The following is a 26,832-nucleotide window of genomic DNA, read 5'->3' on the forward strand; positions in this document are numbered from 1 at the left end:
GCGCATTCACCCTCTATTTGCTCAGAATTCTATTCAAAGAATTATTGCTTTTCATAGTTCACTGGCAAGTCAGAGTACTGCACAGACAATTGAAGATGGTATTAAAGGTGTCTATGGAAAAAAACCAAAGTTATTACAGAAGCACAGAGGTAGAAGGCTTCAAAGAACGAAACCTGAGTTACACATCCATTAGTTTCTACATACGTAGCATAATATCCTAACAGCCTTTCAGCATCTGGCATCTTCCCATCTGGATTTTCCCTAAGCTCTGCTGTCACAAGTACTACTTAGACGAGATCAGATCACACTTGCCTTGCAGAGGCCTCACCTTGGCCTCTCAATGCAGTAATCTGTCCATGCTACATGTCTGATGTGACTGGGAAAGAACAATTACTGGGTTACATCTTCAACCTTAAGCAGTATTCTCACAGTATTTAACAACGCAAGCTCTTGAAAATGTACACAGAAGAAACAGTGAATGCAATAGCTTCAAGAAAAAAAAAAAGGTGTGTATGTACACTCACAAACTGATGAAATCTTGCCGTCTTCAGATTCTGCATTTGTTCTGAGGGGAAAAAAAAACAACCAAGCAGTAGCAAAAGCTGCCCTCTTTTAGCATCCATTTCTGTAGCACAGACAGAATTTCAGGAAACAAACTGAAAAAGAGCGGGGCGAGAAAAACACTGTTAGTTTGTTTCTTCAAGGTAAGGTGATAATGTAGAGTTTTACCTTGTGATACTAAAGCTGAAGGAAAAAAAAGATTAGCTGAATCTCTTCTCAAAATACATATTAGAGAAAAATCTCCAGTTAGGTAGATTGGAGAATATTTCAGGGGATCCTAGACATGCGTTCCTGTAAGCTGATCTCCCACTGAAATTATTTTGAAAAGTACAAAAATTACAATCAAAAATAAAATAAACCACGGTAAATGACAGTGTGTGTGTTTCATCTTCTGGAACTGATCGGTGTATTCTGTATAAATAATTTAAGATTTAAAAGACAAGTCAGAAATGCTCAATACACCAGAGAACTTCTAAGGAACAAATACTTTATATAAGCTCGTTTCAAAGGGAATTTTCTGGCATGCTTGTTCTAGCTGCACCCAGCAGTCAGCTCTGCCATTTACACCACTGCTACTGACATCACCAACACAGAATCCTTCAGCCTTGTACTCTCTTTGATGGTTATTCAGCAAATATTTCATGAACATCACGAGACTAAAACTGCAAGTATTCCACATAGTTAGAAACAGGAGTCGTCATCGTAAACACATTTTAAGTAAGGGAAATATCCTGCAATGAGATACTAGTATCTAACATCATATGTTGCATAATTATACTCTATTTCTTTCACTGCAGGCTGATAGCAGCAAACATTTCCTAAAATGAAAGTTCAGAGGAATTAGAAAGTTCAGAGTCAAGTCTGTCCAAATGAACTCATTTCCTGGCGTCTCGTGCCACCTTCTCTCCACAGCTGTCATTCTTAAGAATCAACCTTCAGTCCTCAGCGTGTCTGAAACAACGTAACGTGCTGCACACTGAAGGCAAAGCGTTCTGGGCTGCGAGTTCTTGTTTTGTTGGTTTTTAAGTGAGCATCAAAAGCAGAACTAAGCGGATGTATCTAAGAGACAGAGTACTCCCTGTTCATCTCCAAAGCAGGGTACTGGATTACAGGCAGAGTAACGGAGATCTGTCGTGGCCCAACTCGTCCTCTGCTTCTGGAATCCGAGGCAGGAGAGCAGACCGTGTCAATCCCCAGAATTTCTGTGGTGACATATCCTTTTTGGTAGCTGTGAACTTCCAGCCCATATGGTTCCCACAGATTCTGCACTGTGCTATAGTCCAGGCATACCTGTCCAAAAAAAAAAAACAAACAAACCAAAACCTTCAAGGAGAGAAAATTCTTAAAGCATTCAGGATAGAAGAATGATTTCTGATAGTATGTCACAGAAAGGACCACACAGATAAGTGATTTGGTAAAAAAAAAAAACCACACAGCTATAAAGAATGGTTTTGTGAAACCGTAATTCAAACACAATTTCACATTTCTGCTCTTGTTAAAAGGTCAAGTATTTAAAGTTTTGAATGTATGCCTGAAGCATGCTTATCTAAAGCAAAAAATGGCATTTTGGCACAAGACTATTATATTAGGCAGATTTTTACATCTTGACAATTAATTTGGCCATTTTTCCAGATAGCAAGACCATTTAAAGACTCAGTGGTAATCAGTGCTTCAGTGGTAATCAGATTAAGACAGAGTCAGTATAAAATACTGTAACATTCATTCAGTTCAGGTCTTAAAAAAAAAAAAACAACAACAAACCCTCAGTAGAGTAACTGCAGTTATCACTGTGTTTGCCATAGTGGAATAGGACAATTTGCAACCCAATTTATGACTGTTACTAATAGCTGAACAGTATTACCCAGGAAACCAGCTGTGTTCTGTTGATGGTCGTCCACTGAGATTCAAATTGCAGGCTTTATATACAGTAAGGGTTTCATGGATGTAACCATGAGGATTCACATACGCTGCCATGGGTCCACATAAGGATAAACTGTAAAACACAAATAAAAATTCTGTCAGAGTTTGAAAAAAGGTGTTCAAACATTCATTGCCCAAGTAAGGATTACAATATTCTCATGTTCAGCTGCACCTTGCCCAGCTGTTTGTTAAAGGTAATGAGTTATGAGAGAGCAGCTGACAGGATGTTGTTATGGGATCCATCCCGTTTAAGGGGGTTATCATCACGTTTCCCTCAAAACCTAAGTCTCTATCATGTGCTTTAATTGATTAGGAGCAATAAACTCACCTGAATATTTCATTCTTGGTTGTTATTTCTGTATCTTGGCATTGCTTACAACAGAGAGATGTACACTTGACGAAGAGAAACAAGAAAAAAGAGGATAACTTCATTCATTTCCAGATACTTGGCAGCACAGGGGCAAATAACAACATTTCTCTTCTGTTCTCTCAGAACAAACTTTGTACTGATTCCTTTGTTTATCTGGGCAGCACTCATGTTTTACTCTTTATATCAAAGGATAACAATTTGTATGCATTTTACTTACTCGTGGCAATCATTAAGATTAATTCTTAAAAATCTATACACTTTTTTTAATCTTAAAAAAACCTGAGTAAGCAATGAGTCAAATTGCTACGATCCTTAAAAGCTACTTTAGAAACAAAAAAACCCAACTTTGTTACCTGAGATATAACACAGAAAAGGTAGAATGAATACAAATGTAATCATTAAAGTTTTTCTAAAATTTGAGAACACTGTAGATCAATTGTCTCAGATTAATCAAGATAAATACCTATGCTGCACTGACCTTTTTCTTCATTATGATGACAGAGTAATTCATCTCCTACGATATTTATAAAGCAGAACCAAACGAGTTATCACTAATGCTGCCAAGAAAAGAACCATTTTAATCAGCTCAGCAGAAGGCTTTGTTACCATGTTTCAGGAGGTGCATTGTGATGAATGTGTCACCAAAACTTGGTCTCTCTAGCCAGAAATTCAACAGTGAACATTCTCGCTACAAACCACCCGACCAATGTTATCTATATTGGTGACTCTTTCAGTGTTTGCTCTTTGGAACACGAGTGGCAATCTGAACTGCTATTGGAAATACTGAAACATGGATTCAACGTGAGTTCCAATATTTGCATTATAAAACAAGAGTTACATTATTAAGCGACGTACCATGTAAAAATGAAATGACGTGGCCTATGTTATATGCATTATATGGCCATGGAATGGCAAGAAAACACGATCACTTGTTTTAAAACATCTTTGAAAAGAAGTCCTCACAGCACAACACTGTTTCACTGCAGTACACTGTGCTGGCAATATGGGGTCCTGATGTTCAGAAGTTTGGGAACAGCAACACTGGACTTACAGCACCATCTCTTGGAGAAGGCACTGCAGCACGGTGTTGAAATATGATTTCTAACAAAAACAAATAGGGTTCTTGCTGCAAAATAAGCCTAGAATGAACATCAGTTTCTTCCTTGAGCCAACTTCTCAAGGCAAAGGAAAAATAAAAACACCCAGGCTCGCTGCCCAGAAGTATTATTTGTTACAGGAGATGGTAAGTTGCTTTTTTTTTTTATGGTGGTGAGAAGAAGAATTTTAAAGTAAATAACAGGTATAACAGTACTCACTTTGTTCATAATATCTAATTCACACCGCAGTCGCTGAATAGCACTACCTATTTTAAGCAACTGTATGCGTAAGGCATCATCAATTGGCAGGCAAGCAGCAACTCTGTAAGAAAAATCTAGAAATGAGAAAGTAGCAGGCCTGTTAGAATTTCAGAAAGAAATAAACCTGCCTGTTCTACTCAGTTACAGACCGAGAGCTAAAATGTAGCTTCATAATGGACTTTCAGAGCTCATCTCTGTACATCCAGACACCTGCAGAAAACTTGAACAATCTCATATGCTTTTGGCTCGTTTTCTTATGAATCATTTAAATCACATTCCCTCCATAAGGAGCACAAGAGAGTTTTATTTCTTTTACTGAAAGCGTTTTAGAACAACTGGAGGATATTCATTTCTTTATGAGTTCTTGTCAAAGCCAATGACAACGTCAGCTACCAGTATTTCCTCAACTGAAGTGAAACTTCAGAAGTCAGAAATGGACTGTCAGTAGAAAGTAATTCTCACACTCTTAGGTGTTAGGATTTCTTTTTCCTAATTCTACTTTCAGTTCATAAGCTGAAGATCATACCTATCGGGTTTGTTGGAAGAGACTCGTCTTTAAGATTTTCATCCCATTCGTGTAGCTGCCTCTTGACTCTTTCCATCAAGGTTTCCTTTCGTTAGGAAAAAAAGCCTAATATAAGGACATAGGTATTTCTGTTCTCTTAGGAAAAAGAAGCAAAATGTACAGGAAGCTATTTTCCCTAGTGGACACGATACAATTCCTTTAAGTCTTAAATGCTAACTACAGACACTTCATACCTCCATGTCTTAAGCTAAGAACAAAACAAGATGGGAAATGGGCAAAAAACAACCCACAATAGTTCTGAATCTCATCTGAGGTAAGCAGATAACTATTTAAATTCTAGACATGTATGGATCTGGGCTAAGCAGAATTAGCCTCCTCCATCTCTGACCCTTTATGTATTAAATACACATTTCCACCTAAGTATATGAAGAAAAATACAAGTTTTTTGAAAAGTAAACTGACTCCAACAGGAAAGACCCACCTGAGACTATCAAGTGCTGTGCTGGTTAGGACACTCACGTGGAGCACGTGGGACAGAAGATTGAGTTTTCTGCTCCAAGACAACACAGCAGGAACCTGAACCTCAGTCATGCATGGCAGATGCACACTGATAGCACCAGGGACCAACCATACAGAGGGGAAGCCTTTACAACTCTTCCCAGTAAACTACCAGCTGTATCCTTCTTAAAATATACTTATGAGACAACAAAATCAAACTATCATCCAGCAAACAGATACAAAAAACAAAATATATGTTGTTTGGTAATACTTACAGCGTCATACAGAGAGTAAAGCCAGGGAGGCCAAGACGTCAGACTGGCACAGTAAAACTTCCTCTGAAATCCAAATCAGAAACAATTTTTATTTAATATTAGCAGATCTTACCAATGTGTGTCTCTCTTTTGTTTGTGTAAACCAGACATCTGGTTATTTAAGGACACAACAAATCATCACCATCACTGCCAATATTTCATGAGGCTTCTGAAGCTCTAAATGCACTGCGTGCTACAACTTTTGTGCAAGATAGACAAGACCTGGACTTTCTCAGAAAATCTGTCTCAGCACTGTAAGTACTTTTACTGCTTAGTAATAAGGAATTATTGCCTTTCAAAAGAACATCTGAAATGGTTTAAAAAGGTAAGTGCAATTAGGTAAAGCATCTTGTTTCTCCATCAGTGATTGATGTCTCAGCAACCACAGCAATTACTGATCCTATGTAAGGTGATAAAAGCACTTCGTATCAATTCGTTCAAATGAATAAATATATAAAATGAAAGAAAGAGATTAATGAGCAATTTCAAGTATCTTAAGCTGACAAAGACAAATTCAAAAATATATTTTTAAAGAGGAAAACCAATGTGTTACGAACAACAGGGCTAGTTAGAAATTCCAGAGGAGGTTTTCTCACAACAGAACCGATGGAGAAAACTGTCAGGCTACTTAAAGTCAGGATGTTTTTCTGATCTACCTACAAACAAAGAACACTTGCTGTTTTTTCTACCAATGCTTCATCATCTATAACCTTTAGCAATTAGCATCATCTCTGACGCGTTCATGTATAAAATAGTAAACAAAGGAAACTCATATACAGCATGCATTTCCCTACTGTGGTTAGCTGATAAATAATCACAGTCTGTTATTAAAAAAAAAAACAGGAGCTTGCTATCCAGCATCCCAGCTGTGCCTCCGCCTCTGAAGACAAACAGATGGAATTCAATACCACGAAAACCAGTAACGAGAAACAAACAATTTGCTTCCAACCTTCTGATACTTCTGCCACCACTGACGGAAAGCTCGATCCTGCCACGCTGTGGGTTTTGAACAAGGAAATACGTGACGTCGGCTGAGAGACTGCAGCTGTACTGCTGCCATTGCTGAAGGCAGCACTCGCTCAGGAAGGATTTGTACTTTAGCCTGTTGGATTCTGAGAAAAGAAAGAAACCATGGAGATACACACAAACACAAGAGCATCAAAATTGGGTTTTAGTGCTTACCGACACACGGTACTACAGAATTTAAGCAGGAATCTGTTATATCAGAGTTTACGTTGTGCTAAAGTAATTCAAGTTACCTTAGGAAACACGCAGCCTATTAACAAACCAAGCACATGCTGCTCTAAAACAGGAACTCGCAGCCTTGGCTAACTTGTTAAGCCATTGTGCTGACTGGACTCTGGTGTACACTGAAATTCAGTACACCTAAAATCAAAGTAGAAGCAACGAATTCTAGATTCCTCTGTCTATTCTTAATTTGCCTTTGAAAGCCAGAATTAGCTGCTTCCCAAATAGTTTTTTGCACTGGCCTACAGAACGTTTTCAGCAAAAGTTACTCACTGTTTATTTTTCCTTTCCCAGTTCACTTCTTTTTCCATGAGATACAACAAGATGCCCATATGTTTTAGAGCACAGGTTAGTCCTGTGGCAGACACACACAATATTCTACCATCTCACAGTGGATTTTCAGATCTTTGCCTCCTCACATTACCTTTGGTAATAAACTAACAGTCAGCTATTACATACCAAACTCTCATTTAGCTGAAATGCAGTTTGAAACCACAAAAGCTTATGTGCTAAGCTAGAGTTCAAAATCAGCAGAAATAGGATATAAGCTCCGATCGTCCTTTAATATCCTACCATCATCCAGGTCACCTATTCCACCGTGTCTGATAACAGTTACACAGCTATCAAGAACAATGCCTGGAAGGAAGGAATTTAATTTTTAACAGTATGATGCACCAGAGATGCTGAAATATAAGATGCATACCATTATTTTAAGGTGCTTTTATGTTTTACAGAAGGAAAAACGAGCAAGAGAAGTGACTTATCCCTTCGTTATTATTACCAGCCTCCAGTCATCCCCAAGAAAACCACCCCTCTTGGGATCAGTTACTGTCCTCTCCATATCTGAATCATGCAGCTGGATGCTTCTGTACGTTGTTCAAGCTCAGTAGTTAAAGATCACTCAGAACAGAGAAAGGGCAGGCATTTGCTTATTAGCTGTATTGTCAGACCGTTGCCTGCAGCAGTTCAGAGCTGCAACTGCACATGAAGTTCAGTGGAACATGTCCTGTGCAGACCTCCAGAGAGGACTTCAGAAAATGCAAGTTACAGGTTTTCAGAGGTATGGAAGCTGGTATCAGGGAGGCTTTCCACAAGACAACACAAGGCACGCACTCCATAGAGGACAGCCTCCTCTCATTTCACATTTGGTTTGAAACATGGATGCCAGAGGTATTTCCAGCTTAATTTTCAGAACCAAAATAATTCTGACAGATACTTTTGCACACGTGTTAAATCAACCTACAGGCTGATGTTACTTAGAGAATCTTAGTTGCTACAACTGAAACACACAGCTGCAGAACCTGCTGATTAAATATAAAAACACTAATGAGCCAACTGTGTGACTGAAAGGCCACATGCAGCAGCAGTGACAGATAAATGTTCTTGGTCAAACAAGATTTGCAGTATGCAAGATCAAACACATTATTTTCTTACCCGTCTGACTGGGTTCGTATTTCAAGCACCTTGAATCTCTGTCTTCCTATTGCTTTTACTTTGACTGTTTCAATTCCATATTCCTGCTCTTCTCTGTAGGCATATATTTCTGCTGTTGTTCCAAAATGTGCTTCCCTTTCACGTACGTTACTAAAAGCAACAGAATTTAAAAAGTTAAGTACCCTTCAAACAGCACAGTTCAGACACCTCACGTTAATCCACCTGCACTGACTGTAAAATCTTGCAACCCAGCCTTAATCAAAAAGCTAAATGTGGTGAAATGCCTTCAAACTGCTGCAAACGTTTTTTCCCCATTTTAAAAGTTAATTCTAACGTTGGTATGATTTTTTCTGCTATTTGGCTTTATTTTAAGGAGGTAGAGGTAAGAATCTAGGAATACAGTGCTCAGCAACTTGAAAGGCAGACTCTGAACGTACCAAACTTCTTCAGATTGACTTCCTAAAAATAACTACTCCACTTCCTACATAATTAAACCACAGTAAATGGCGAGTAAGAGGGAGAAATGCTCCCTCTTCTTTTGGGACAGATAAGCCTTTTCCACTTCTCTACCATCTCACGTGCCTCTACTGTCAAACCTTCATCTGTGCTTGCTTATACACAAAGCAAGCAAATACACCCCCATGGCAATACAGTTTCAGAACAAGGATCAAATTTTCACATTTCAGACCAAGACTGCTGTAAGTAAAACAGAAGCAATGCATTCAAACAGCAAAATCAGGAGTGTGCTCAAACAAGGACACTTTCTGCTTTTCTTAATTAAATGTGATGCTGTCACAGATCTACTGTCACAGACGCTACTTTTCACAGTGTGCTGGAAGAATATTTTTATCTAACGATTTCAAACCACAACTTAGTTTTCACCACAGAACTGCATTTGATTTACTATCCAAAGAAATTGTGCTCAAAACACATGCTGCGTACCATCAGCAAACTCACCCATGTATTTTACCTGTATGCAAGAACAGCAAATGTTCTGTCTTTCTGAATTAAATTCCGCACCATGCTAACCTCTTGGGGGTGAAAAAGCTGAAGAGGTAACGTCTGTCCAGGAATCAACATCACCATCACGTGGGGCAACACTGGAATCACCTGACAGCTGTCATCATCGTGCAGTGTTCTCCCGTGAAACTCTTCCATATCAGAACCTAAATACTGAACACAATAAGTCACGGTAACATCCGTGATAAAAAGAAATAAGAGTCAAGGTTTTTACAACAGAGTCACGTAAAAACAATCAAAGCTGCTCTGAAACATAGTTAATGGAAGATATCTGGAGAAAGACATACCACGTGTGATGTTGGCAAACTGGTGTCAAAATTAATCATGTTTGGCTTTTCGGCTTCTTTACCATCTTGGTCTTCAACTTCCATCTCGTTGTCCTCCTCTTCCTCGCTCTCTGCTAACAAGCACACACAGAATGCTGTGTACACATCAACCAGCACAGATGAAAATACTGAGAAAAATCAGAGAATCACAGAAATGCCTTCAATATCCCCGGGCCATTGCCTTCCACAGGGAAGCAGTTTTGCTGTTGGTAAATAATTTTTTTGTTGTTATAGCAAAATCAATGCACTGTAGAAAGACCCAGAAGCAGGTGATGTATTTTTGAACAGCTCAGGAACAAGTTTTTTGGGCAGCTGATAACGCACAAATTCTGCCGGTTCAGATTTTCACTTCAGAAGTTGTTTTCTACTTCAGTTCTGAATGCTTTCTGTCTGCAACACAAGGATGCCAACCAACTTAATTTCCTGTAGGAGGCTGAATGCACCACTTGACGTGGTACAAAACTGAAAAATACAACTAAGTACGTAAAGCAACTGAGCTACAAGCAACCTGAAGCTTTGTACTCAGGCAAATACCCTTGCTGATGTTCCTAGACAATTTCACTGCTGTCAACCTCTCCTCTGTGTATACCAAACACGATCACAAAAGCCAGCACTGCACACACAGAAAGGCCCAAACTATAAAGGAAAGCAATATTACGACTCTGGAGAGAATTTCAAGTACAAAATCGTAGTTAAGGATTACTATTTTCATGTCATTTCTAGCCTAAAATCAATCCCAAAATTGCTTTCAAGCAAGAACACAGCTAAGTTGCTTGCATGTTTTATTTTGTGTTTATCTGTATAAAATCCATATGTACGTTTAGAAATAAATACAAAAAAATCACACTGAAGATAACAAACGAGGCATGTCTAAAATGCTGGTTTCACTGTCCATGCTGTGAATTATAACGTAGGCCTGCACACCCACCCAAAAGAATACAATGTGATTACTGCACGTGGGTGATTGTATTGCATTACTCCACCCTATTTCCTTACACTTCAAACACCTACAATAATTACATACCACCCTACATCTGAAACAGACGTTATAAACCTTGCAACTTCTGCAGGATTCTTACATCAGTGGCTGCTGACAGTGGACAATCCCAACAGCGCTGTTTATGTTTCTGCTTTAACTCACTGATGAAAACCCAAAAACATGCATGCTTTACTGCACTGCATACTTTGTCTGTAGGAGGAACAGCACAACCCACTGATGTTTCAAATCCATCCTGCATTGTATTCATCTCAATCAGAAATGATCCAGCACAACAGAAATGATCCAGCAGAAAACAGGTTACAGACTCTCTTTGCTATTTCATTAATTAACTTAAAGCAATAAGACACCACTTCCTTCATTACTGTAAAAAAAATATATTAATTTCAGCATAATTTACTTATTCTGTGATATGCAGTCAGGAATCCTAAACATCAGTGGTTGCAAAAAGTTTAAAACATAGAAGAGGGCCATCAATCTCTAGCCTTTTGCAGGGGCAGAGCAGGAAGAAGTTTTTTGGGTGGTTCTGGAGCAGCACTGTGGGCTGGGGGGAAGGGAAGCCACCTCCATCAGAAACCACATTCTGGTTTACTTGCACTCATTAAGTTGCATGAATCATTAGCACTTTTTAATAGCTTGTGAGAGAAAGGCAGTTTCATTTGCTTTTCTGAACACAATAGGAGTTAACAGTCATTCATCTGAGAGTGACTGCACCCTGCACCCCGCAAACTTTTGCATGCCTTGCCAAAATCACACCCTAACGGCTGTGTGCTGGCAGAGGCAATCTGGAAGGCTGGGAGGAATGATGACTCATTTCACTGCAGCAGCAGCACCACGAGAACGTGGAAAAAACACCATCCTCACACTCCTCTTGGTCACTCTACAGGACTGAGAGACGGAAGACAAATGGAACTGTATCTTCATCACTCTTAATTGTGTTTTAGTTGATTTTTTAATTTCTCAATTAGCGAGAGCTTGAGTGTGAGCACGCTCTCACTTCCCTCGGTGCAGGCCGGGCACTCTTGGATGCTCATCCTGACCCACTGCCAACATCTTTGTTCAGAACCGAGGAAATACAAACCTCATTTAACAAATAGAAACAGGGCAGGAAATACTAAGGCTGGTGTTTTTACATTGTTTGAAATAAGCATTCTCCTACTATTTCCCTCCACAGCAAATTACAGTGGTTACTGGCAAGACTGACTCGCCACTGGGTACGTGCTTCTACTGAAATAATATATATTTTTTTCCAGTTTAGCAGGAGTTGCTTCCGGAGCCAAAAACATGAGCTCATGTCAGTTTGGAGGCACCACATTCTAAATAATCTTTTTAAAGATAGACCTTAATATGCAGCAGGCACCTTCACGAGGATTCTGCTGTGGGCAGACGAAGCAGGCTGCTGTGCAAACTGCTCTGCAAAGGGCACCGTGCAATCCAGCACTGCTCTCCTGCACCTCCTGCATTTCCCTGCTCCCTACTGGCACTGCAGAGCACCGAGCTGGAGCTGAGCCTTTCCAAATCAGCAAACAACTCCTTCCAATTCCATCTGGTTTCAGAGCGGCCCAAATCTAGCAAGCGGATTATCCGCATTTGCTAACTTTGGTAGGACCTACATCTTCTCGGCACCTTTCCCCTGACCAGCCGCACAGTTCCTCAGTGTCTTCACCCACTACAGAATTGCGCCCTCAGTTCACAGATCGCTGCTCGGCAGTGACAGCCCCTGCACAGCCCCGCTGCCAACACGAGGCAGCCAGAGATGGGCGAGGCCTGCGCTGACAGCCCGCAGCCCGGGGCAGGCGGACGGGCAGGCGGGCCCACACGGCCCGGGCCGGGCGGTACCGGCGGGCAGGGCGGCTCCAGGCCCGCTGCCGCATTCGACACCAGCGGCCCGCCGTCCCCCCGGCTCCTCCCCCGCCCCTCGCAGCCGCCCCCAGCCCTGCCTCCCCCCCCTCCTCCTCCGTTACCAGGCACCAGCTGCAGGTGGTTCCCCATGTTACGGCGTCCGCCACCTCCTTCCTCGGCGGCCATCGCTGTTTACCTGGAGAGGAGCCTGGGAAAGGGGAGGGCTGGCGGGAGGAGGAGCCGCCGGGCCGGGAGCCGAGGCGCTGTGGAGCGGCCCCTGGCGGCGCTGGGCCGGGCCGTGCTCGGAGCCTGGCCGGAGCAGCGCAGCTCTGCCTCACAGCTGGCCGAAGCCGTGCGATGCTCCCCAAACAGCCCCTGCAGATCAGCCCCGGGCGAGAAATTCCTGCTTTTCTCACGAAATGCCTCTTATATTCCACTAAAGCAGTGTCCTCCCCTAGCCGGGAACAAAGTAAACGCAGCTTATTTTTCATAAAGCGTTCAAGGAGAAACATATTTTAGAGATAAATAGCACAGAGGCCCCAGTAACTGCTGGCAGCAGCTGTCAGACCTGACTCTGGGCTCCTCAGCATCACGGGGGGCATTTCAACCTTATCCATGCAGCGTTAATACAAACAAGATTCAGCATCACGTTTGCCAAAAGGAACGTGTTACAGATGCCCTGATGAGACACCAAGCGTTCCTAAAATGAGCACTCAGTTCTTCCGAGATTGCATTACCTGCATCAGCTCAGTGCGACACACACCGCTCCAGTTTTGTAGCTCCAGTTTTGTAGCTGCCACCCGCGCCACGATAAAACCCAACAAATACTTCTGCAGACGTGCTGGATCGCAGTCCAGCAAACAAATATTAAGAAAACCCATTTCTTCTACAAACCCTAACATCTGATTAGAAAAAAACAGTGACAAGATATAATTTTCATTTCTTTCAGCATGCTAATACAGCTGGATTTCTGGTGTTGGGGTTTTTCTTTTCATACAGCTGCAAAGGATACGTCTGAGTCACGCTCTTAAGCATGTTTCCAGAGTGATGAAGGATAGAACTTTTGTTTTTAATGGCTGCCGAGTTTCTCAATTCAGATGACAATGAGGTGTTTTGTTTTGCGAAATATTAAATATATTTAACAAAAATTAAAATGACGACTGCTGGAAATTCTAGGACCAAAACCCAGGAATTCTTATTTTGGATGAGATCACGTCTTTGTGATGTTAACACTGCTAAGAGCTATGTTTGTGTGCAGAATGTACAGTTCTAGCTACTGCCTTAATCCTAAATCCAATACTGCAGATTGGACATAAACTCTAATTTAGTCTGTGACTATGAATTACCTATATTAGTATCCACCAGCTTTTCTAGGCCTAGTGAAAGGAATTCTTTCCTTAAGATATGTGATTTCTGTTGGGTAACAAGTTACTATTGGGATGTTTATTTTATTGAAACACTCTGAGGTGTGATTAATTTTATTATTTTAACCTAACGGTCTGAGAAAGTGCATTTAATAGATGAATGTTTGGCTCTGTTATCACAAAAGACAATCTCTAGTTTGAAGAGTGTGGCTCATTAATCTCACACTTCAGCACGTGCCATGTTTCCAAACTCAGACTGGAAGCACCAGAGGCCATGTTCTTCCATTGGTATCAGCACAGGATCTGCTTAAAGACAGAAAGCAGTAGGTTGCAGACTGAAGAGCAGCGGTGTCAATCTCAAATTATTGTATTAGATTTGATCAAGGCAACTGTACGTATAACCCACAGTATGTTAATCTGGTCAGTGTCAATCTATCTGTGAGTAGCCCAAATTACTGTAATTTAGATGAAGTCAGAGCAATATGGTATGATGAAGGGCTTTTTTTTCTTTTTAGCAGCTGTTTATCGAAGAGGCACGCAGGCAGCTGCCATAAATTTTCATTTTTTTATAGGAGGGCTGTTTGTAAGAACATCGATTAGACACACTTTTTACGTGCCAAGCTACCAGTACCTGTAGGGTCTACTGCCCAAGTTCACATTGTTTTGTTTGTACCTAGCAATCAATGGCTGGCAATAGTGGCTATGTGCAAAACTGCTGCTGATTAACCTCATGGCATTTTGGAGTCAGAGGACACCAATCACCTTTCTAGAAGAAAAAAACACAGGGGAAAGAAGAAGAAGAAGAAGGAAAAAAAAGGACAGCAATGTAAGGGACATTATAATAATTGTAATATAGCAAAAATTGGATTTTCTTTTGATATTGCTGAGGGTCACAGCCAGGATGAAAGGAAAGGCTTGGGTGCTGGTGACCTGAGGTAAATGCATTCAATGTGAGTGCAGTTCTCAGCAAAAGGTGTTTGCAGACAAATGCCAACCTCCCACTTGTCAGTCATTTACAACACACGAGTGAGAACATACATTCTACCAAAAATCTCTGCTCCCACTAAATACTCACTTTGGTCACTTTGCTAATTAATTGCGGTGCTTGTCTCCCTTTTTTCAGCATGTGGACTCCTGTGCCCTCATCTCAACTGTTCTCAGGAGGAAAAACCGACTGAATGTTAAGAGGATAAATAGGAGGAACTCACAGCAGCTGTACTGGCAAAATCTCCGGCCATGTAAAATGGCAAAGCTCTTTTCCATCCTTCAGCTCCCTCCAATCTCAGCACAGGCTGACAGAAAATAAGTTGTCAGGATGTAGAAGCATCCAATACATTCCCTCTTCTCCACCTACATACCCGAATTAAGCAGAAAAACGATTTACTGTATTGCTGGAACAAGAAGCACTAGATGGTGCTGTAACATTCACTTCTGCTGATTTTGTTACTTGGGAGACCATCAACTGTGCTGCCCTGTTAGCTTTGGGCTTTCTATTTTTAGGGGATTCACAGCAAACAATAGGAAAGTTTGATCTCTGACCTAATCCATTCAGAATAGGCTTTTGCCTGTTTCTGCAGCATGCTGTTTGACTACTTCTGTTTATAAAGTGGTCTCTATAGTCTAATTAAAAAAGGAAAAGTCTTTCATATGTATGCTATTGATTTCTATTCTGCCAATTAATTAGCTTATTATACACTCTAGCTCTAGGCAGAATTAAGTAATATATGTAAGTACTTCAAAATAAAAAGTGACTCTCAACCTCTGAATAACTATTGTTAAATATTGAAAATAAGAAAGAAGTTGCAGGACAAGAAATGCTGTAACTCACATATAAAAAGCTAGTTGCAAAAAATACATGAAGTCATCTTAATATCATTAACCAGGCAGTCTCAACACGAAGGACACTTGCCATCTTCAAACGCCCAATGATGTTCTTGGCTTTATAGTGATCAGTGAGCACAAGCTGCTGGTAGACCTGGTAACACACTGGCAGGACGTGCCAGATGCCTGCCACCCCACGCATGGAGCACAAGGAACAGGGAACATTCCCTTCCATTGACTGTGAAACCAGGACAGACCTTGGGCTGTCAGCTTCACAAATACTGGGGTATGAACTTCACCATCCCAAAGCTATGCAGCATCAGAGCTGTCTGCTTTAATATTAGATGTACTCCACAAGAACACAGAGAACACAGTGAGGCACTTCCAAAAGCAGAAATTCAGTGATGGTTAGGAAGACTATTCTAGAAATAAGCATTATTGGACAATGCTTGTGGAGCTAAAGAGGAACAGATGACAAGTGCATCACAAAACAGCTAATGCTTACTTCAGTTGGCATTCTGGAAAGAACAGGGCATATTTATGGCTCTTATTTAGTATTTGTTGCCTAGGTCAGGCCAGCATGACAAATGAGCAGCTCTGAATATGCAGAAGGCTTTCAGACAAAGAGCCTATTAGCCAAACTTGCCTATTACTATGCTTAGAAGCAAATTCTCTTGCCAATGAACTCTTGCCAAGTAACAAACTATTTGGCACGTGTGCAAAACCCATCTTCAGTGCAAGTGTCAGACAGCATGCAGCATGAGCCATAAAGAAAATGTGACTATAAACAGAAATTTTGTTCAATAAAGAGGATAGAAAGTGAGAGCTCCCTTTTAGGTAATGCTAGCTGGAAGGCCATACCAAGTCAAGAAGACCCTGTGTCACGTAGGAGTATTGCCTCTGTGTTAACCTAGAGCTTCCAGACAGCTTAAAGATAAGTGAACCTTTTGAGAAAAGGGGCTGAGGCCCATTCCTGTGTGACTGCTACTCTTGCAGATGAAGCTGGAGAGCACTGCAGTTCTCGCTGCTCTTGGCCCATCCTGAAACACTCTTTGCCATGAAACACTCAAGACAGGGTTAGCAATGAGCTGATGTGCCCAACACAGATATAAAATTCTAAAAGAATTTATCAGAGCTCAGAGTCTAGTCTTTCTTTTAATATATATAAATTCTCTCTCTTTTTTTTTTTTTTTTTTTTTTTTCAGTAAAAAATTCAGAATTTCCTTTGCCTTACCTACTGTAGACAATGGTGATTACAGTGAATCTTAGTAGCTGTAACATTTCTTTTTCCTTCTCCATTGTTCTTATCAGGTCTGGCAGCACCCATCTTAGCAAAATGATGGCTGCATATAGAGTTCTAGACGGTATTGCTGAAGAAGATCTAGCCAGCCCTCTCTGAGCAGAGGCTTCTGTACAGCTTTCATGACAATGTAGTGAAATTTAATGGAGTACCCATTCTTTGCAGACGGCTTACGTAGATTTCCCTCCATCACTTGGACTGAAAATCATATTGTTAGCTTAACTCCTTGAATTTTTTTAATAGCACTACAGATTATAGCATCACTTCAACCATTGCAGAGATGGTAGGTAAAGTACACACTTTAAAAACTACAATGTAATGGACATTAAAGGCCACCTCTGATGAATTTCTGCCCAGGATCGCAGAGGAATGGGTACTTTAGAGATGCTCATAGACTTTTGCAGCTCTCACAATGCCACTGTCCTTGACCTCCACATTGGTTAGGACAGCCTTGACCCCATAGTTAATGGTATGTCAGGCATCACAGCAAGACTAGATGTACTTTCTTCCTGCCTTGACATGATCTTTGCCACCTCCTAGTGCGATGCTTCAGAACATACACACTGAAAGGAATCTCAGGAAACCCTCTAACTGCTTTTCAGCCGCTTTGAAGAATAGAGGAGACATGAAAGATGGAAAATCGGAGTTTAGCCTTACAACATTTTGAGCACCCCAGCTCAACTGAGACACACAAGTCTACAGTCAAAACTACTCTGGTGCCTTCATGTCACACACCAGCTTCAGCTGAGCAGATTGAGGACAATCCCAGCCTTGCTCTTGCTGCTACCCAGTATGGGAACCTGTGACTTGCTCCTGGAGAGCAGCTATAGCCTCAGAGAGATGTTTTCATTTAAAATCCTTCCAGCTGCCACTTTCCTCTCTGTTGGAAGGAAGAAAAAAATTGATCTCACTGCCGACTGTACGGTTAAAGAGAGCTCTGTCAGATAACCTCTCTCATGTTCGAAACGACTTACAGAGCAGCATTTTTCCATTTACTAGCATATCCATCACACTAAGAGGATTCCACTACCTGTGAGCGGCTCCGAGTGGAGCACTGAACTACCAGCAGTGAAGGGTTTCCAATAAAGCAACAGTGAATGCCTCTGCTGGGAATGGGAGGAAAATGCACCTCCTGGAAAACAGAAATTCTTACTCATCGCACGATGTTGTAGGCATTTGATTACCACTCGTTTCAGAGTTCGGGCTGAATATTCAGCTGGCATCAAAGTAACTCTCAGTCACAGCCTTGGAAGAGTCCTACTGTGTTTGCCCATTGCATGCACAGATTCATGCCAGTGGAGGTTCAAGAGGTGTGAAGGAGCAGGCGGGTGGCTGTGCACAGCCCCACGTCGGAAGCAGTTGTGGCAGAGCTCATCAAGAGGAATTATCTGTCAAACAGAATTCACCAGCAAAAGAATTATTCTGAAAACATTGTACGTATCAACCCTATGATTTGTTTAATGCCTAGAATATCAGATAAAGCGGAGAGAGTAAGGAAGCAAACATTCTAATAATACACACTGATAGATGAAAATGCAGTAATCATATTCAAAGCTGTTACCTAATTGCAGGGAATGCAGCATTACAGAAAAAAAATAAAGAAATAAAAAACCAGCAACTCAGTTCTCAGAGTTGCCACACTACGTTTTCACCTTGTTTAAGGGCAGATGTACACTGATTCCAAAAGGAAACAGATGTTTTCAAACCATCACAGCTCATTTATGAGGATAATTACCTGCAAATAGTAAGGTTATTAACATTATTAGTTGAATATCACTATCCATCAAGCATGAAAAATTCATCAAAGTAGAAATTCTACTCTCGAAGCCCCACTTAGGATTAATTTCCTTCAGTACTTAAGTAGATTTTCAGCAGTGTATTTCATTTGCTGTTCACAAGCAGTTCATTTTCTACCACGTTTCAAACAATTCTAAGTTTTAAAACGCTAATATCACTTCAAAAGTTGTCACCGACTTTATACTGCGTTTTTGAACAATTTTATGCTCCGTTTCACATTTGGTAAGGCACAAAATCCCTGAGCTCGAACAGTTGAAGATGTCACTCCCGTTTCTCCCCTTTCGTTCATCCTTTTTCATGTAAATTGAATACTCGAGGCTCTTAAAATACGTGCTCCCTAAATAACTACCATACAGCTAGGCACGTTTTTGTTCCGTTTTGTTTTTGAAGATGCTTAAGAATGCTTTACAAATAATGGAGTTTGTACCTGTTGTTCTTATTGGCATAAAGTTAAACAAAATGGAATGGAGGCCAAGTCATTTTGTCTTTGACCAAATTTTTGAAAATGCAGTCAGTCGTTTAACCTTTTACTACAAGTGCAAACAGATGAAGGATTTCCCAATGGCTTTGGACAGCTGAAGTGGGCTAAAAAATTGTATTAATGCTTCCATTTGCAATGTTCTGTATTTTGGTTGAAGTATCTTAGCACCCATTCCTGATTAGGGAAAGTAAATCTAAGGCACAAAAGGAGGGAGGCTCCTAAACAAACACTGAATTCATTTCCCAAGCCAGGAAATGTCGTTCCTTTGTTCTTTTGAAAATCATCCCCAGAGCACCTGTAGAATAATGAAATGAGATGTGGAACAGAGCATTAAGCTAAATGGCCTCTTGGAAACATGGAGAGAAAGCTGTACAAATGATGTATGGGGCAAGGTCAGCTTAATGCAAAATTTCCTGTGTTTTCTTTGTAAGGTTGTGTTTTTCCCTGGATAAGAAAGGATTGAAATAAAAAGAGGCCCTGACTGTAAATGTTTTCACCAACTTGATCGTTAAGGCCCAGTAATCAAATGGGAGAAGACTAGTCCTTTTGTAAAACACAGAATGGAATAATTCTCCTTTAATGTCCTATTTATTAGGACTTGCAGAAGGCATAGTTACAAAATGAGAAGCCCCGTTTCTCCCCTGAGTGCAGGGATCACATCTAATTGCATTCAGCTCAGACCAGCCCCGACAGCGAGAGCAGCAAGAATCGATAGTGCACTGGAGATGCCTTCCCCATTACACTTCAGCGAGCCTTACCCTTTATCAGGAAAAGCTACTTTCTGCATAATTAGTCTACAGACACAGCAGGGATTTAATGGTAGCAGCCAGGAACGTAGGTTTAGAAGGCTGATGGTGAGTCGTAGGTTTCCATCAAGATAAGGCTCTCCAAGAGCTCTGCAGCCCGCATCACTTTCATTCAAGTGCTTCGTGCTAGGACTGCTGCATCTATCTGCTCTCTTGCTCTTTATTTTGGGGGACAGTTTTGCAACAGTTCTCAAGATGGCTTCCAAAAGGAGCGGATTCAAGGATATTTCTAAGGAGCAGCTCCTTTCATTTTCAAACCTGGGTAAGAAGGGACCTTCTTCCTTCCCGCTATCTTAGTACTGGTCAGAAAGGAACAATTGTTCCATGGCACAGCACTGCATCAGGGGGATAATTTCATAAGGGAAATTCATCTGGTGACTGCTGCAGTAGTCTAGTTCCCTACATCATTCAGAACATAAAGGGAGCTGGAAACAAGATTAAACTTGTAGCTCAATACTATTTAAATCAAGCCAAAATAATGCAGTTCTGCTTTCTGTAATCAGTTAAGTGTATACATTTGGCATTCATTGGCACTCGCTTGGAAGCTGAGCAATCATTGCATGCAAATAAGTCCTGCCTCTCACAAGCAACAAGAGTTTCCAAATGTCACATTCAAACAAGGAAGCTGCTCCATTAAACAGACCTGCTGTTAGTTATCCCTGACACCCGTGGTCCACAGCAAACACACAGCGACCACCACAGATCTCACAGTCACTCTCAACTAGATTAGATGGCAATGTTTATGATTCTATTAATTACAAAAGAAATAAAGAATACCGTTCAGCAGAGATGTTAAATTATGACCATGCTTTGATGAAGTTCTGTTCTTTGAAGCTGTGAGGCAAGCCTTCCTTTGCATTCACAACCTTGTCGTGGGCAGCAGCGATACCCTGGAGAAGACATTCGTGCCATGTTTGCAGGTGGCATCAGGTTGGGAGCAGCCAGGGAAACCAGGATCCTAGCTGTGCAGCAACGAAAATCCATATCAACAGAACTCTTAAATTCCTACAGCGAAATGCAGAAGAAAGCCAGCAGATGATCAGTGGGAAATAGAAAAAAGAACACTCAGTAACACTGCCTGGAAAAAATCTGAAACGTTCTTGTATGACTGGCTGTATTCCTGCCTGAACAACAAAGATTGAGCCTAAGGACGGTGTGTTGGGTGACTGCCTCATTGCTTTTTAATAGAATCAAAGGAAAGAATCAATTCAATTGATGAAACAATTATTAAATAACTGCATGCAAATAGGTTTAGAACTGAATTACATAAATAAATTTAATTAATATCTATGTACTGCTTTCAGGGCATAAGATAGCAAATAACTGAAGAATTCTTAGAATTAATTTACCATTTTCATAAAACCATCTTTGCTGCATTAGCACCCTGCTAAACATGAATCTCTCCATAGCCAAAACTGAGGGGTATCCAAAGTTGTAGTGTGCTTGGTAGTTCTTTTGTACAAACGAAATCAAGTTCCTGAAATGAAGTTGCTCTTGAAACTGGCAGTAATAAATAAATCAACGCTGATCGCATTTTAAAAATTATCACATCCTTTGTATCACTACTGATCCTAGGAGGACTAACTAAGGAAAGGAAATACAGAAGCGTAGCACAAAAAAAGGAGCTGGATATTCATGTCATCTTTTATCCTTTCAGGCACTAATATGGCTAGAAAGTATTGATTACCTTAAAAGCCCCGAATAACTAAAGAACTATTGACTTAATATTCTCTCTAATCCTCCATGAAATTTTACAGTAAGTCCTGATGTCTTTTCTGTTAAAGATTTTAGGGCTGAACTAGATCATGTACTCATCTGAAGTGTCAGCTCTAAGGCTTACTGTGCTGCTGATGGGAACCTTGTTAAAGGTGGGTAATAACTCCCAATATTTAACTATGGTTGTTAGGATTTTGGAAATAGATACATCTTCTAACGCATATTATCCCACAACTTTTGCCTTTTAATACTCTATGCAATTAATCTGATATAAATTTATTCAGTGAAAGCGTTGGCCCTGTTCATGGTCATTTCACTACAGCTGCTCTGAAATTCCCTCCTCGCAGTGCAATCCTTTGATAACCACTGTTACTGCTTCACTAACAAATTAACAAGCTGCTTGTCTAAAACTACAGTAAAGGACACCTATGAAGGTTGAATAATGGAGGGAACAGTGAAAGAAAATGTACACAAACATCTTAACTTTTCAGACCCCGTTGAAGTGAATGGATTATTAGTGGGATTTGTTTTGTTTCGCATTCCTGGCTTACTGAAGTGAAAGTTACCTGCAAGGGCCATTTGTTTTCACTGTGTTTGGTTTCACAGCAGTGTTTACAGGCTCCAGCCACAGACACCATCATTTCAGGTCCTGCGCTGTCAGTAAACAAACAGAAGTTTTCCCCTTGGTTCACCATTTGGTTTTGATTCAGCAGAATGAGTTGGACGCAATGAACACAGCAGAGTGAGAAACACAGGGAGGCAAAGAGTCATCACGGTGCATACGTTTTTTGTGACAACAAAAGCTCCTGTTGTGAGCTTGGCTGTGACCTGTTTGGCACCACAGATTCCCATTCCATGGGAGAGGAGCGGCTTGCTGGACTCCCCTCACCCTATTGCCACCTCCCCAAAAGCACCCAGCCCCTTCTGCCTCTACAAACCTCACCCACACACAAACTGCTGACATAGAGAGAAAAGCTTTGCATGCCCTCAGCAATTACCTTCAGCCGACATCTGAATGTTGCAAATGATACTGCTCTCATGGTAGTGCTATCCAGCATCAGAACTGCAGGAACATCTCTTTGCTTTTTCAAAACGTAAAAGATTTTTAGATTAAGAAAGAACAAGTTGAAAACAAACCAAACCAAACCACCACTGTAGAAAGAGAAGTGCCATTACGGAGCTTGTTCACACTGACATCCTTTACATCACTTGAGCAGCATAAAGGAGGCTCAGTAGGTTAACTCACATTTTCAGAAGACTTCTTTGTATTGCAAAGGCGATGCATAGTGGGATCCTGCAAAGAAAAGACTTTTTTTTCTCCCCCTTTCTTCCAATAAAACTGACTTGCATCTAATCCTTATTGATTGCTTTTGTCTCAATCCTATAGTCACTTATTTACAGGAATACCTTTATAATAAAAGCTGAGTGGTTAAAACAAATAGGAATGCAGGGGCACACTACGTGTCAGTTTTGGGGTTTTTTTTGCAGGGCTGGGGCCCAGCTTCCTGAAGCCATTTAAGCGTCAAGCTCCTCCTTAAGCACTGTCATCAGTCCCTGGGCCGGTTCAGCACACTGGGGTTGCTCCCTGCAGTGGGGTCGGTCACGCTGGGCTCAGCAGGGCAGCAGTGATGCCCTCAGCTGAGCATTCACAGCACAGCACCTAATTATTTTAGCGACTGCAAATGAATTGCAAATTTCTTAAGAGCAAAACGTTTTCAATCAATCTGACCACATTTGATACCGGACTGTTAGAGACGGCTTGTATCTTTAATGCTACCAAGTACAGCTGCTTTGTTTCCCTGATTAGCAGCGGGCCAAATATTAAAATAATCAAACCCTGGCTTACATCCTTCTGATGCAATAAAGTGAAAAGGACAAAAAGGAAAACTCCCACAGCACCTGGTGGCTGAGCTGTGCTGCACTGCAAGCCCCCAGCCATGCATCCCAGGCTGAGCTCGGGGGAAGGAGTTGGGACCAGTGGAGCCCCAGCACTGCAGATGCAGAGGACCAGGTGTGGGTCTGGCCCAGTTATTTTTCTGTTTCCATGTGGGTATTTCTGCTCTAACCGTGCTCTTCATTGCCGGTTTACTTTTTGTGTATCCAAGTAAATGCAAAAACAGAATGTAATCGGGAGAACGTGTCTCATTCCACAGCCAGCATTTGCCAGTTTAGGGAGTGTGAGCACCTCCATTAAAGGCAGAAATTGAAGCAGCTTTAACCGACAATTTTCAGACAGTTCTGAGCATCCAAGCAGAAAGAAATCACCTAAAATCATGATTCATTTTTTAAAACGCTGCCTGAGCACGAGTCTCTTCAAAATAAAAAAAGTCATTACTAATTCAGGGGAGTTTTCCTGCAGTTTCAAATGCTGGCATGCAAGTTAAGCACACACAAAACCACTGACAGCAGTTCAGCCCATGCACGGGCTGCTCTGCAGAAGCCCTCAGTGGAGCAGCCCCCAGGAGGAGGCACTGCCCAGGAAGAGCCTTCAGCTGTGCTTCTGGTGGAAGTGGCACAATGCGTATCAGATTGCAAACGGAGCAGAGATGAAACATAGCTTTTAATTGATCTGCAAACACATTTGAGAAAAGCAGCAGAGCGTAAACTCATTATTTACCACTAAATAAATTCCCTGTTTTGTTTTGTTTTTTTGTTTTTTTTTTTCTAACACTGACTGCTTGCATTCAGCTTCAGCCCTGCCTGCCTTTGTAAATGTCTTCCCACAGTTCAGACGTTACTGGAGTTGCTTATTTTGCAAACTCACATTTCTGCTCTCGGACATAAGATGGACACAAGGTTTTTCAGTGTGCTCTGCCTAACTCTCCTGAATGTGGGCAACGACAGCAATCCTCCACCTCCTCAGTCGGACCACACACCTCACATTGGACAGCATCTGCAATTTGCAAAGTACTGATGGGATCAACTTCTTTTCCTTTTCACAACAGACAAAGTTGTGCATTCTCTGACGCCTCCCAAAACTGCCAGTTTTAATGAGAAAAAAGCAGTAGAGAAGACCTTTGTTTGGGTCTGCAGCCCTCACCATATCTGTCTACACCCTCAGGGTTGCCATGCTCTGAACTGACCCAGAAGTGCCCTTTTCAGGCAGCCAGAACCCCTGAGGTTGGGTATGCAAGGCCTTCTCCCGCACAGCTCCACGTGCCCCTGGGGCACTGCCTTGGCCATGCCCATCTCTCTCACAATATCTCTTCTCCAGAGCTGATAAACAAAAAACCGAGATGAATTTCTCTTTAGTAATTTTCCTTTTGCCCATTACCATGTGCACAGTATAATATAACTGCACATTTCTTTGTGGCTCAGAAATAAAGAATTGTTTAGACGCTTATTAAACAGCAGAGTTGAATGAAATTAATCCCAGTCTGTTGTCTGGAGTATGAAAGTTAATTGCAAGACACAATGATTTACTAAAGTTTGAAATACCAAATGTTTTTTCGAGTAAGTTAATGACAACCAGAATCAGAGTGTAACTGCGTAAAATGGGAATTTTATTTTAATTCCTACCAAAGTACTTTGGTAAATGAGCTTGCTCTCAACCCATCATGAGAGGTTTAGCACAGCTTGGTTTGCTGTTATGTACTTAAATGTTATCCGAGGTTAAATATGGTGACCAGCTGACATCCATCACAGGACACTGGATCAGCAATTTTATTGCTTTAACTAAAGCATCACTGGAGAATTTCATTTCTCTAACTAAAGCATCACTGGCAGCTGTGAGGATTTCCTGAGCAAAAGGTGATGAAGAGCAGCAGGGGAGGAAGAAGAGGAGGAGGAGGCAGCAGGCCAACCCAGTGGGCAGGGGCAGCCACCATGGGGAGAAGTGAAGGCTGGTGGGGAAAGGATGCGGTTCATTGTTATGGTGAATTGCTGCCAGGAGTGAAGTGTAATCAGAGAAAAATACAAAACAAGAAAGAATGAACAGAAGGTAATGGAGTGGCATTCCAGTGCAGGAACAGCCCTGCCACTGCTCACAGCACTTTGTGTGAATACAACGTGGGCTGGCTCAAGGCAGAGGTGCTGCATCGATTGTGCAGCGCCTCAAAGGACTTTCACATTCTATCCCAGCTCCATGTAACCAAATCGTCTGGATTTGGGATTATTTATTTTTTTTAAGCACAATTTTCGCCATTTCTGTTGTCATTAAATGATCAAGTTCCCCCATCACATCACTCCAGGAAACAATCCTGTTTCCTCAGCAGCTTTCGATCCTCCTCCTCCGTGACAGACAGCAACCAGCTGGTGTTTAGCACAAAATGACCACTTCCTTCACAATTCCTCCCCTCTTTGGCATTTATGTGTAGGTCACCTTCACTGTGACACGCTCTCCACCCCAGTCTGGCACAGCCCTTGGTGGCAGCTGGAGCTCCTTGGGAGCTGGGACAGCCCTGGTGCTGGTGAGGCTGACATGAGGGACGTGAATCCCATCTGCACACAATGAGAGCCAAATTCTCTCACCATTTTATTACAATCCTGTTTATTTTTTTTCCCTTTCATTTCTCTTTGCACCTCTCTCTCACTGGTCTCTCAGTCCTAATGCTCAGCAGGTGAATGTCTCCCATTGCTGTCTCTTATTGCCTTCCAGCTCTCCTTAAACATTTGGCTTCTCCTGCCCTTCTTAGCATAACAGAGCATTGCATTGCAGACCTTTTGGTTCTTCTTCTTCTCCGATTTCTCTTGTATTTCAACACCACCAGCTAACACAAAACAGCCTCACAGCACCAATGTTCTGCTTCTCTAGCAAACATGGAGCTCTCACTGCTCTCTCCCAAAGGACATCTACGTTCCCTACAGATTTAAAGAGCACATCTTTCCACAAGCATCAACTCTTACACAACTGGAAACTAAAACAATTAACATCTTTAAGATTATTATTTTTTTTCTTCAGCCAAAAAAATAGAGCTCTGTTCTGGGGGAACTACTGCCCAGTACAAATTCCTGAGATGTTGCTATCTCATTTTCCCAAGGACACAGAGAAAAAAAAAATAAAAACATAGTTTTGCAATGCTACAAGCTTAAAATAAGTATAAAAGAAAAATAAAAAGTGTGAAACGTGTGCTGAAAATATATCACTCAATTTGAATTCTTTTAGAATTGGGATGCAGAAAAGTTGTCAAGTGT

General features: G+C 41.4%; 1 protein-coding gene across 1 annotated transcript; it reads right to left on the bottom strand.

The window, feature by feature from the left end:
- Positions 1–1,667: 1,667 nt before the first annotated feature.
- Positions 1,668–12,600, bottom strand: CRBN (cereblon; the record flags this gene model as incomplete). The annotated part of the gene is made up of 11 exons (XM_079540162.1): positions 1,668–1,851; positions 2,423–2,554; positions 2,810–2,874; positions 4,168–4,283; positions 4,736–4,820; positions 5,509–5,571; positions 6,497–6,659; positions 8,230–8,379; positions 9,200–9,402; positions 9,537–9,649; positions 12,537–12,600. The coding sequence occupies 11 exons, from the start codon at positions 12,598–12,600 to the stop codon at positions 1,668–1,670; spliced, it is 1,338 nt and encodes a 445-aa protein (XP_079396288.1).
- Between the last annotated feature and the right edge of the window lie 14,232 nt (positions 12,601–26,832).

This window comes from Tetrao urogallus, assembly GCF_951394365.1.
Source record: "Tetrao urogallus genome assembly, chromosome: 10".
Classification (NCBI taxonomy): domain Eukaryota; kingdom Metazoa; phylum Chordata; class Aves; order Galliformes; family Phasianidae; genus Tetrao; species Tetrao urogallus.